At 48.8% G+C, this 12,119-nt stretch overlaps 1 protein-coding gene across 1 annotated transcript in view; it reads right to left on the reverse strand.

The window, feature by feature from the left end:
- Positions 1-1,534: 1,534 nt before the first annotated feature.
- The window catches only part of Wdr11 (WD repeat domain 11), a 44,525-nt gene continuing 33,940 nt past the window's right edge, over positions 1,535-12,119 (reverse strand). Inside the window, exons 20-29 of the mRNA XM_048338111.1 lie at positions 11,027-11,135; positions 10,283-10,345; positions 9,141-9,206; positions 8,036-8,213; positions 6,911-7,006; positions 6,145-6,310; positions 5,281-5,378; positions 4,721-4,866; positions 3,624-3,703; positions 1,535-2,381 (exon numbers count right to left, since the gene is read on the reverse strand). Coding sequence (XP_048194068.1) covers positions 2,224-2,381; positions 3,624-3,703; positions 4,721-4,866; positions 5,281-5,378; positions 6,145-6,310; positions 6,911-7,006; positions 8,036-8,213; positions 9,141-9,206; positions 10,283-10,345; positions 11,027-11,135 — 1,160 coding nt within the window. The 3' untranslated portion in view covers positions 1,535-2,223. The remainder of the gene's footprint in view (positions 2,382-3,623; positions 3,704-4,720; positions 4,867-5,280; positions 5,379-6,144; positions 6,311-6,910; positions 7,007-8,035; positions 8,214-9,140; positions 9,207-10,282; positions 10,346-11,026; positions 11,136-12,119) is intronic.

Consider the following 12,119-nt stretch of genomic DNA (forward strand, 5'->3'; position numbering starts at 1 on the left):
GAAGCAAAATAGCTCAAGGAGAGTGCTCAGGACCCGAGTTCAAGCTCCAGGACTGGCACAGAAAAAAAACATTAAAATAAAGCCTATAACACCAACAGACCTCCGCAGTGAGGGTCCTTCCCCGTCTCCACGAGGCAGTACCTCCTGGCCTCAGAACATACCAATTTAACTTTCAAGATGTACTACTCTGGAATAAAATGTTCTCTGGCTCCTTGCTTGCTGGGCTTGGTGGTGGTGGGGGGGGGAGGGGGTGCAGCACGTGGAGTGCAGATCAGGATGGAAGTTGGACCTGCACAGAGGACCAGGGCCCTGGGGAACACAGGTGTGTGCACAGAAAGGCCACGGCCCTGAGCCAGGAAGCCCATGTACAGGCACCTTGAACGTGGCGAAAGCCTCCGGGGCTCTGAGAAACAACGGTGTGTGGTGTGAGCTGCCCGTGTGCAGTGCAGTTATAGTGGACACGCTGCCTGGACGATGGCTAAGTCACATCCATCTGAAAGCAGTCACCTGGAGTGGTACCCGCAGGCCTTGTCACCTGGAGTGACACCCACGGCCTTGTCACCTGGAGTGGTACCCGCGGGCCTTGTCACCTGGAGTGGTACCCGCGGCCTTGTCACCTGGAGTGACACCCACGGCCTTGTCACCTGGAGTGGTACCCGCGGGCCTTGTCAACTGGAATGACACTCATGGCCTTGTCACCTGGAATGACACCTGCGGCCTTGTCACCTGGAGTGACACCCACGGCCTTGTCACCTGGAATGACACCTGCGGCCTTGTCACCTGGAGTGACACCCACGGCCTTGTCACCTGGAATGACACCTGCAGCCTTGTCACCTGGAGTGACACCCACGGCCTTGTCACCTGGAATGACACCTGTGGCCTTGTCACCTGGAGTGACACCCACGGCCTTGTCACCTGGAATGACACCCGCGGCCTTGTCACCTGGACTGACACCCCCACGGCCTTGTAACCTGGAGTGATACTCATGGCCTTTAAAAGTTCTAATGTGTCCTGCTGAGGCCGAGAAAGGAGCAGTAGGGAATCCAGGAGAGGACCAAGCATGAAGCCTGGGGTCTCGTTCAGCACTGTGTGCCTGCCTGGGAAGGAGCATTCCAAAGCAGGCCATTCCCATGTTTTTGGCAGAAAGGGGCAGACTGGCTGGCTCCTAAGGCTGGAAAGAGTATGTCGATCTAAAAGCGATGCCTCCTTGTGAGTGCAAGGCCACTATGCAGGCCCAGCAAGGGATGGAGAAGTGTCTTTGCCTTGCGAAGAGCTGAAGGTAGGCCAGGTTGCCACTGAGCCATTGGGGGCAGCCGTGGCCGGGTGGGAGTCGGTTGGGCTCCGTGCTGACTGTGGAGGCTGAGCGGCTGGGTGGCTCCTGCAGTCAGTCACCGCCTGGCCTCGGTACAGAGCAGCGACTACGAAGGCCTTGCTGGAGAAGCGCATCTGCAATCCCGCCACCCGAGAGGCCGAGGCCGGCGCGGGCAACCGGACCCCGGCTCAAAACAACTCCAAACCTCCACAACCAGCGAGCTCCTGGGGGAGTTACCTTTATATTTAGATGATTTTTTTGTGGATAGAAACATTTAAATTCTCATCAATAATTTATGACAGTTACATCTCATAGATTTCAGCCATTGGAAGAACACAAAGACAGAAAGTTCAAGGACAAAAAAGATTTTCTGCCGGAGGTTATTGGAATGCATCACAGGAGTGAAATTCTAAATGCCATAGGCCACCCACACATCCTGACACTGGACACAAAGCTGAACCTTCCCACGAGCCCACGAGCCTAAAATTACAAAGTTCAGTGAGTGTCTGAACGAAGGAGTCAACCATGGTAAGACAATGAAAGCCGCTCTGGTGGGCTCACTTAAATACTTCTGTCTTGTTTGTATCTTGAGTGATTGTATATAACATCATGTACGTGAAAATTGGTCTCATGAGCGTCCACTACTGTAGAATTATCAAACGCTTTGCATTTAGCCAGTAAGAAGATTAATTCAATCTCTTGAAAGAAAAAGTTAGAAAGTATTTCCGGGGATCTTAAAACTCTCTCTCCCAGGGCATAAAATGTCACGGAGCTCCACCTGTCTCGGGAATACCGAATGCCCACGGTGCTGTGCACACACGGCCTTGGCAGGGGGTGGACAGCCCACGAGGACCCTGCCTTCCACATCCCTCTGCACTTCCACCGCGTCCGCAGCCCCAGCACACAGCCCGTCACTCCTCCGTCAGCTCGACATTGTGCAACGCAAGCTCGTCCAACAAGTCTCTGCCGGCCGCTCCAGCTTTTGAAGCGAAAAGAACCGCTCCCTGCTTAAAACCAAGGTTCTTCAGGCTCCGGGCGTAATCTGCGTATACGGCAGTGATGAGTCTCTGTGCTCCCCGATTAAGGAAAAGACGAGCAGGAATGGCAGCTGATCCTCCTCACAAGCTGGCGAGGGCGGGGGATGGGCCTGACTGCGCCACAGGGAGCAGGAGCGCCAGGGGCGCTGTGCAGGTCCCCTTTGTGGGGGAGGTGGTATCCATACCTGCACCCTCCTCCACCACCTACCCTCAACTGAGGACCGGGAACAGGAAGCTGACCCAAGAGCAACTGGCTCAGCGTGGCTCCGGATCGGCTCTGAGAGGCTGGGACACCACCTATCTGTGCACTAGGATTTGACAGTTCCTCTGCCATGTTCTGACATCCTCAATGAGCCAATCAAAGCCACAAGTAACTAGATGTATGGTCCTGAGTTTAAGCACAAGCTTCAGTTTAGTTTCAGCTTTAAAAAGCATTTTTTCTTTTGTCGGTCATGGGGCATGAAGTCTGGGCCTGGACGCAGTCCCTGAGCGCTTCAGCTCAAGGCTAGGGCTCTACCACTTTGAGCCATAGTGCTTGCTGCCTCTGGGTTTCTGGTGGTTAATTAGAGATACGAGTCCTACTGACTTTTCTGCCTAGGCTGGTTTTGAACCATGATCCTCAAACCTCAGCCTCCTGAGTAGCTAGGATTACAGGCGCTAGCCACCAATGCCTGGCATAAAAACAAACAAACAAACACATTTTCTTGGAATGAAAGATCTGACATGTAGAAATGAGGCCAAGTGTAGGAGGACAAGAAAAAGTGCAATGAGAAAAAGGAGGGCCATGCAAACACAAGAGATAGGGGCTACATTTTCAAGCTCATTCCTATCAAAGAAAACAAAGAGATTTGAGGGACAGCCAGAAACATGGGGCGTCTGTGGGTGCGCTGGCCTGTTTGTATCGGGTTGTCCCTCTAGCGCAGTGGGAGTTCTCTGCATTTTCCAGATAAATATATACTTTACTCCACGCAATGTCCTGTTTTGAAGTACATGCTGTTAGGCCTTTCTAAAGTGGGAGTCCTTCGCCTTCCCTTTATGTTCACACACACACAGTGGAAAGGGGGCCCCTGCCGTTCCCATCCCCTGGACTCCCCTCTATTCCAGCACACAGAACTGCCAGCAGTGTGGTTCCTGCCCCAAACTCCCCTGTTCCCTGCTTGTTCCTCCCTGCTGGCCTTGGAGAATCAGAACATGGGCCCAGGCAGCTCATCTATTAGAAGGGAATCCAAACCCATTCGTGCTATTCGGTGTAAAAACATCCTTACAAAGGATATCTGTGTCCTCGCTGACCTCAAAGGCACCGCACTGCAGGCAGGCTTCCACAAACAAGGCCGCTCTGTCGAAGTACCTCATGCTGCTCAAGAGAAGGTGAGAGTTACCCTTTGTGACTCCTGTCCTGGCAGGGAGACGCACCCAAGGGGGTGTTTACGTCGGAGGATGTTCACACTTCCCTGGAGGGGTGCGAGTTCTGAGTCCCACCAGCACCCCGCTCGAAGCCCAGGCTGACAGACCATACTTCAGAACACCGGCGAGTAGCTACAGTCACAGGCGTCTCCAGAGCCATGGCAATGACCACGCACCCACCGTCCAGATCTCATAAACTATCCGTTACATCACCATCCCATCAGGAGGGATGCGTTCCCCTCTGAGCTGTTCAGAGAGGAAATCCCTCCCACCTGGCCTTACTTTGTATTTGTACCCTGTCTTAGTCCCCTCTGGGTTTCCCCTGGCTATCCTTCTCAACGCTGATCTTCCCCAGTTCTCTGAAGATTTTTCTATTCATTTAAAATTAAGTACCTGTTAGGCTTAGCCTAGCAGGCAAAAATACCAAGACTCCTGGGCCAAAGGAAGAATTATAAATACAGACAGCTCCCAGCCCCTAGTGAGACACACACTTCTCCACTCACTGCCTACTGGTACTACCTTCCACTACAGCCTGCCCAGAGTGCCCTGCAATCCTGAGCAGCCCGCGTGAGCCCCATACCTGCGATCCTGAGCAGCCCGTGTGACCCCCACACCTGCGATCCTGAGCAGCTCGTGTGACCCCCACACCTGTCCTGAGCAGCCCGTGTGACCTTCCACTCACAGTCCCCACACCTGCAATCCTGAGCAGCCCGCGTGACCCCCACACCTGCGATCCCGAGCGGCCCACGTGACCCTCCACTGTGATCCCGAGCGGCCCGCGTGACCCTCCACTGCGATCCTGAGCGGCCCGCGTGACCCTCCACTGCGATCCTGAGCGGCCCGCGTGACCCTCCACTGCGATCCTGAGCAGCCCGCGTGACCCTCCACTGCGATCCTGAGCGGCCCGCGTGACCCTCCACTGCGATCCTGAGCAGCCCGTGTGAAGAAGCCCACGGCATGGGTATACCTGTGGAGTGTCTCTGCTACGCTGGAGAAGCAGCCCAGAGAGAGAAGGACCAGGAGGGCCTTGGACTTCTGATTCACTTGTGGGGAACAGAGGTGGTCAACCCAGCGCTTGAGAACATCTGCACACTCTTCAGGATTTAATCGGACCTGAGAAAGACGCCAGTGTCACCAACAAAATCATCCTGCATGCTAAGACGGAAAGAGAGGGCTGTCCCTCCTAGACAAACATGGACACCACAACCTGGAGGCAGCCATTACCGCGAGTGGGGAGGACCTGGGCCTGCAGGACTAGGGGCACGGTAGTGCCCCTGGGCTGCAGGCTGAGCAGGCTGTAGCTGAGAGCAGGCAGCTGCTTTTACTTAATTACTACCAATGCAAGCTCCATTTCCCATTGGAAGAAATGTAACTCATATTCAAAGAACAGGAAGGAGGAGGCACGCTGCAAGAAAATATTTACAAAGCAGTTTTGCAAGCCCAAGAATGCATCCCAAATCACGGACCAGAGTTCAAGACTGATCTTTGTATCCCAAATGCTGCCGACCATCTGAGCGCATCGTGCACCTTTGCAAGCCAGGCTGCCCGGCTCCACTCGCCGTAGGTCTGCAGGTAGCGGCAGGCGTCCGCGGCCTTGTCAATCAGGCAGAGCAGCTGAACTCCCTCTGGAAGACAGAAGCCCATCACATGCCACAGCAGCACTCGCTGACAACTCATTAAAAAGAAAAGTCACCATGCGACTCTACTTAGTCTTGGGCATTTTACACTGGGCGAGCATCCTTATCCCAAAATCCAAAAGCTCTGAGACTCTGAGCACCAATATAATAAATAAAATACATCACAGGAACATTATAATAATATAATAATAAATTCCACATCAGGAAACCTTGTTATATGCACAAAATTACTGAAGCTACTGCAGGCTCAGTGTGTCAGATATATGCGAAACAATGAGTCGCATGTTCAAGCTTGGGTTCCACTCCTAATACCTGCCTCATTATATGCACACACAAATATTCCCAAATCTTAAACACTTCTGGGCTCAGCATTTCAGATAAGGACACTCAATCTGTACACAAAGGAGATGTTGTGGACTTAGATTTGAAAAGAGAGCTCTATAGTGTTAGCATTCAAGTAAGCAGCGTAGGAAGCACAGTCCTGTGCATACACAGGCGAGGGACACCTCCCTTACTCACGGGCTTTACTGCTCTCAATTGCTCAGGCCTGTCCAATGTATACCTACTGTCTTCACAATCAAGAGCATCCCTTTCATGCTTACCAAAGGTTCTGGTTTAGATCTAAATGATTATCATCTTACAAAAGCTAGCAATATTTGTTTCTGTTTTTTTTTCCTTCAGCATACATAAAAAGGAAAGACGATGTATCCTCAGTCGTTAACACCACTGTGCGCTGCCACTCGGCGTGCCTTACCTGCCAGCTTGCCGTTAGCAATCATGTTAGTTGCCACCAGCTTGATGGTGCTCTGAGAGGGGCCTGAGGAGGTGACAGTGGTGACCAGACAGGCTTTCAGAGAGTCGCAGTAATAATGCTGGTTATCTGCACTTGTTTCCAACAGCAACTGCACAGCTCTGTCTGTCTGGTAAGAGAAACAGTCTTGTAATGAGGAAAACATTTCCCTGCAACATAACCTCTTAAAATTCATACTGCATAACACCAAAGTGTACAGCTTCAGAAAGACAGTCATTTTCAAAGACACATGGCCGAATGCTTTATTCGCATATATAACACTTAACCCAGAGTCCTCCACCTCTTCTCCGAGGACAACATCAATCCTGGCCCGTGAACAGGTCGGTGTACAGTGCTCAACACATCCAACACAAAAGAAGCGAAACCAGATGAATACCTGGCCTTCATCAGACATTACGAAAGCCTTAGAGCTGGCTTCTGGTAGGTCTCAAAGCAAAATGCCCACTCCTAAACACATTAACAGTACATCTTACTTGGATGAGCTGAAAATAATCTAGTGGTATTATTTTTAAAGAAAGCCTGCCTGTACAAGAAGTACATACACTCGAGAGAAACTCTACCACATATGAAACATGTGTGTGTAGATACATACACACATCAATATGCAGATATGCACACATACAGATATCTGTGTGTACATAATGATGCTTTATGAGATGCGAACCAGCAATTCTATGAAGCATAAAGAGAAGCACAAACACTGACATACTTGACCCAAGAGTAAGAGCTGGTCAGTACATTTCCTGGTGTGATCGTAAGTTGACCGTTTTACTTCCTGTAGATTAACCCTTTCCAGCTGAAATTTCTGTAGTAAGGAAAAAACACAAAGGAAAATTAAGTCTGAATTGTAAGACTTTTGAACTATTTAAACTTGATTATATTTAATAAAGTCATCTTAGGAAACATTATTGTGACTTTAGAATTCACTAGTTAACTTTATAGAAACTCAAATTTCACACAAACATCAGAAGAAAGCATGCTGAGGCATACTCTCATTTATATATGTCTTTGCCTGCTTACAGAAATGGACACTTAGAAGAACGAATGAGAAAGTCCTCTGTGCACCCAAGCCTTCTGCTGGAGATTAGCCTATGAAGCTCCCAGGCTGGGCATGGTAGTACACACTGTAATCCCAGCACTCGGGCGGCTGGGCAGGAGACTGAGTCCAGGCCAGCCTGGGCTCTCTGTCCCCAAATAAAAAACCAAGAATCAAAAATAACTAAATTAAAAAAATAAAATAAACTACTTTTAGGCTTTAAATAGCAAACTTAAACCAACTTAAAAAAAACACATTTGTAGAAAAGTTCAGTGAGAGAATTAAAATGAACCTTCTATGTTCAGAAATCTTAATTGAAAAAATAAGTATATAATGTCTATTTATTAAAACAAAACAGTGCTTGTGATCTTTTCAAGTCCCGAGTCAGACATTTCTTACTCGAATGTGCCAGAAGACTCTTTTTGCTTTGATAGGGACTTTAACTTAGGCTGGAAAGTCTATGGAGTTGAAGACACTTGGAAATTCAAGAATAATGGTGACAAAACCTGAAAAGCCACACCAGCACAGCTAGAAGTAGACAGGAATGCTATTGATAATACCCGCAAAGCCATGGCAGCACACCTGGAAGTAGACAGGAATGCTATTGATAATACCCGCAAAGCCATGGCAGCACACCTGGAAGTAGACAGGAATGCTATTGATAATACCCGCAAAGCCATGGCAGCACACCTGGAAGTAGACAGGAATGATATTGATAATACCCGCAAAGCCATGGCAGCACACCTGGAAGTAGACAGGAATGATATTGATAACACCCGCAAAGCCATGGAAGCACACCTGGAAGTAGGCGTTTTCACAGAGGATGTCGTAGCATATGTCCAGTGGGTTGTTCAACTTGTCCCGAGGAGCGGCTTCCTTAGTCTCCGCTGTGCTCCCCAACTTGGCCTGGGACAGACTGTGCAGGTAGTGGGCCGCCACTGTCCAGAAGTGCAGCTCCGACTCATCGCCATACAGCCTGGGGGATTGAGACACAGTCACCACCACCCTCGCGGCCAGCGTCACAGTGGCCTCAAGCACTGGCCACAGTATGGGCACCTCACGGTGCATGGGGACACTTGTGCAGGGCCTGACACCAGGGAAAGGGGGAAGTGGCAAGTTCTCCAGCCTGATTACTGGTTTCCAGGGATACTGCTCTGCAGACCCCAACAGCCTCGCTCTGTCAAGATCCATTAGCTAGCTTGTTTGCCATTGGCACGTGATTCAGGCAGCAGCTCCACAGGAGGAAGAAGGGCCTCTGGGATAAGTGGGCTAGAGAATGGGCAAAAGTAATTTGCTGTTTATTCTCTGGAGAATGGCAAGAAATGTCTTTCTTCTAAATGAGAGCTCTGCAGTCCAGTGAGAAAAGCATAGGTTAGGATTTTAAATGTGATTTAATGGCTCTAACTATATACTGCTTTATCTGGTATTTCACAACATAGTTTACAGAGCTGCTATGGGGGAAAGTCCTTTCAATACCAGATCTCATGTTTGAAATATAACCTGATGTTCCCATTATTTGTATTACTATTTTTTTTTATTTTTATTTTTTTGCGCCAGTCCTGGGCCTTGGACTCAGGGCCTGAGCACTGTCCCTGGCTTCTTCCCGCTCAAGGCTAGCACTCTGCCACTTGAGCCACAGCGCCGCTTCTGGCCGTTTTCCGTATATGTGGTGCTGGGGAATTGAACCTAGGGCCTCGTGTATCCGAGGCAGGCACTCTTGCCACTAGGCCATATCCCCAGCCCCTGTATTACTATTCTTAAGATTACTTGAAAGTCAAATCGAAAGAAGAAACTCGTTTTCTAAGATGTAGGAGAGTTTGATCCTAAGTGGTATAAACCCTTAATAAGAGAAAGAAGTTAGCTTCAATTCCCCATCTCTTACAACATACTTCCACAGTGTTACCTTGAAACAAGCAGGCACCTCTGCAGAAGAGAGAATTCTGGATCAAGCAAGAGTTTCTTTATGTCGCTGTGGACAGAAATCCAGACAGAGGTAAAATGAACATTCTGAATTAAACACTAAAGCAAGATATCCAATACATTCTTGAAAGGGAAGATCTCACTCAAAAAGTACAGCTGCAGAACTTACAAAAGCCGAGCGACTTGGTTGTGTATGCCCCAGCATTAGAAAAGCGGAGGGACTGGGGGTGCACTGGGCATCGATGAGCAGAACCCAGCAGGTGGCTGCGTGTGGGGCTCACCCCTGCTTCTCAAGTACCCCAGTGACCTGACTACAGGAGCAAGGATGCCAGGGCTGGTTACGTTATTTTGGTAATCCTAAGAACAGTGTATACTTTAAAAAAAGATGGCATTCACAACTCTCAAAACATTTCTAAAGTAAGATATTTAAGGAAGAATGGCTAGTCTGTGTATATTGGTGTTTCTAAGATGGATAAATGTAGAATATGTAGAATATTCACAAGTCAGTGGAAGATATTCTCTAAGTCAATGGTTTCACATTTGAATATAAATCTTTGGATTAACAGAAAACAGTAATTATGCTGAACTTTTCATCATGCTGTTATGCTTAATTTGTTAGGTATTATGATTGCAGGTGGTGTACTCTGGATTGCAAAAATGTGTTATATTTTACCAACTCCATGTAGAGTCATACTTTTCTCCTTCCTTTATCTTATTCCCAATGCCCTTGGCTTAAAGGAACGTATTAATGATGACACCAGAGCCACAGGCACGCAGCGCCTGCTGTAGAGCTCAGCCTGGGAGAGGGGAGGAGATGGAGAACCCTCCCTCGTGTGCTCTCCAGCCCAGGGCTTCCCGGGGAAGGGACGGCAGGGGCGCTGAAGCACAGGGACACACTTAGAGCACAGATCAGAGTAGCCCAGTCACTGTAAACAGGACGTCCCTACAACTGTCAAGTAGATGATTTTCCAATAGGACAAGTACTGTGAAGGGAAACAAACTCCTGTGACTACAATGGCTTCTCTTTGGGCCATTAGTGCTTTTAAGACGAATTATTTTGACTTTGTAAAGACAATGTGTGTATCTTCCTCACAGTCTTTGTTTTTAATAAAATAGAGTACTTACTTAGACAATGAATTCAACTGCTCTTGAAGGAGGTTCTTTATTTCTTCATTTTCTGGATAATCACTGTACAGAGAAGATTCGGAATGAGTTAATTACTTTTTCATTTATACCTACTTCTTGCCAGAAAAACATTGTTTCAGTAAAGAAATAACCTCTTTGTAGTTTGGTTCAAAAGCTGGCTACAGACCAATGTAACAATGATATGCCAGGATCCCACCAATCATCATTCCCAACTGCCTTACCTTCAGAGTCAAAATAAAGAAATGCATTAAAAAAAAAAGTCTCTTTGGCTTCTAAGAGACCAGGGAAATTTACTAGCAGGATCTAAAAACCAGGTTTCTCATTCTTTTAATTCAGAATCTACTTTGAGTACTGGAATTTGCAGATTCTGCCCAGCAGAACGGCCATTCGTTTCTCTAAGTAGGCAGTTCTGAGGAAATAAACATCTCATCACATTTGTAGAAGGCCGGAGTCTCCCTGGCTTCCGGCAGCCCTCATCCTGAAGCTCCCCACGCACCTGGGGAAAGCTTACCGACTCGCAACTCCATGCTGCCTGACCTCCAATTTCCACCAAGGTCTAGGGAACACTAGCGGCTGAGGAGGGACCCTGGGAGCAGCTGCTTTTCTCGGATTCGTGTTTAGGGTCCATTTGTTTTAAGCTCAGGAACAGGCTGTGGCCAATTTTCAAGGTGCCTTTCAACCTCCAGTAAAATGCAGGAGGAAAACAAAAGTGCAATCACTCACATGTGAGAAATGTCCAAGGAGTACGTCCCGTTCCACGGCTGGTGCAGTAAGAAGGCCTTCAGGGCGAGGGCGGCCCTGGGGGCGAGCACGTACGGGCACCACACGGGCTCTGGACGACAAAGACAGGAGCTTTCATTCCTCTGGCAGGAGCTCTGGCTGGAGACCACCTCCAGGCCACCGCTGGGGAGCGCAGCCAGGTACCGTGGGGGGGGAGGTCGTGCCCACGTGGGAAACGGGTGAAGAGCAGAGAGGCTCTCTATATTCAGGTCTGATGAATACGTTCTCTTTCCTCTTTTTAAAGTTTAAGTATCTCATGTGACATAAAACTCTAGTACTTCTTGAATAGTAACGGCCTTACAGATACCAATTGAACTTAAAACAATTTGATTTGCATCACTTGTACCACTCCATGTTTTTGCTTTTCTGAGACTTTAAACATGGCCCACGGCCTCAAGTACTGAAGGGGTGGGTGGCCTCTGATTTGAATGTTGGCCTTCCAAGCATGCTTGTCAACTCAGGGTGCTGTGTCATCCACAGCCTGTGGTTGGCTCAGTCAGCACTCCTGGAAGCAGAGCTGTCTGCCTTGCAACATGCCTGCATGGACACGGAGGAGACCAAAGCCCAGTCCCAGCAGCTGTGCCGTGCCTCCTCAGAACTCCCGCCCTTGGTTCAACATGCCCAGCACCCGAGGTTCCCGCAACACAGCCTCACAGTCCACCAGCTCCTGCAGGACCTCTCTTCTATGACCCTTGAACAGAGGTAGTTCGTTTTTTCTTTTTTCTTGGTCATGGAGCTTGAACTTAAGGCCTGGGCATTGTCCCTGAGCTTTTTTTTTTTTTGCTAAAGGATAGCGCTCTACCACTCTGAGCCACAGCACCACTTCCAATTTTCTGGTTAAGAGTCTCATGGACCTTCCTGGCCAGGTTGGATTCACACGGCAGTCCCCAGATCTGAGCCTCCTGTGTAGCTCGGATTACAGGAGTGAGCCACCAGCACCTGGCTCAGATACAGTTCTTAAAGTGGCCTGAGTCTTTCAATGGTGCTGTCTTACTTAAGTGATTCATACAGACTGCAGACTATGCTATTAACACAA

This window comes from Perognathus longimembris, chromosome 2, assembly GCF_023159225.1.
Source record: "Perognathus longimembris pacificus isolate PPM17 chromosome 2, ASM2315922v1, whole genome shotgun sequence".
NCBI classification, from domain to species: domain Eukaryota; kingdom Metazoa; phylum Chordata; class Mammalia; order Rodentia; family Heteromyidae; genus Perognathus; species Perognathus longimembris.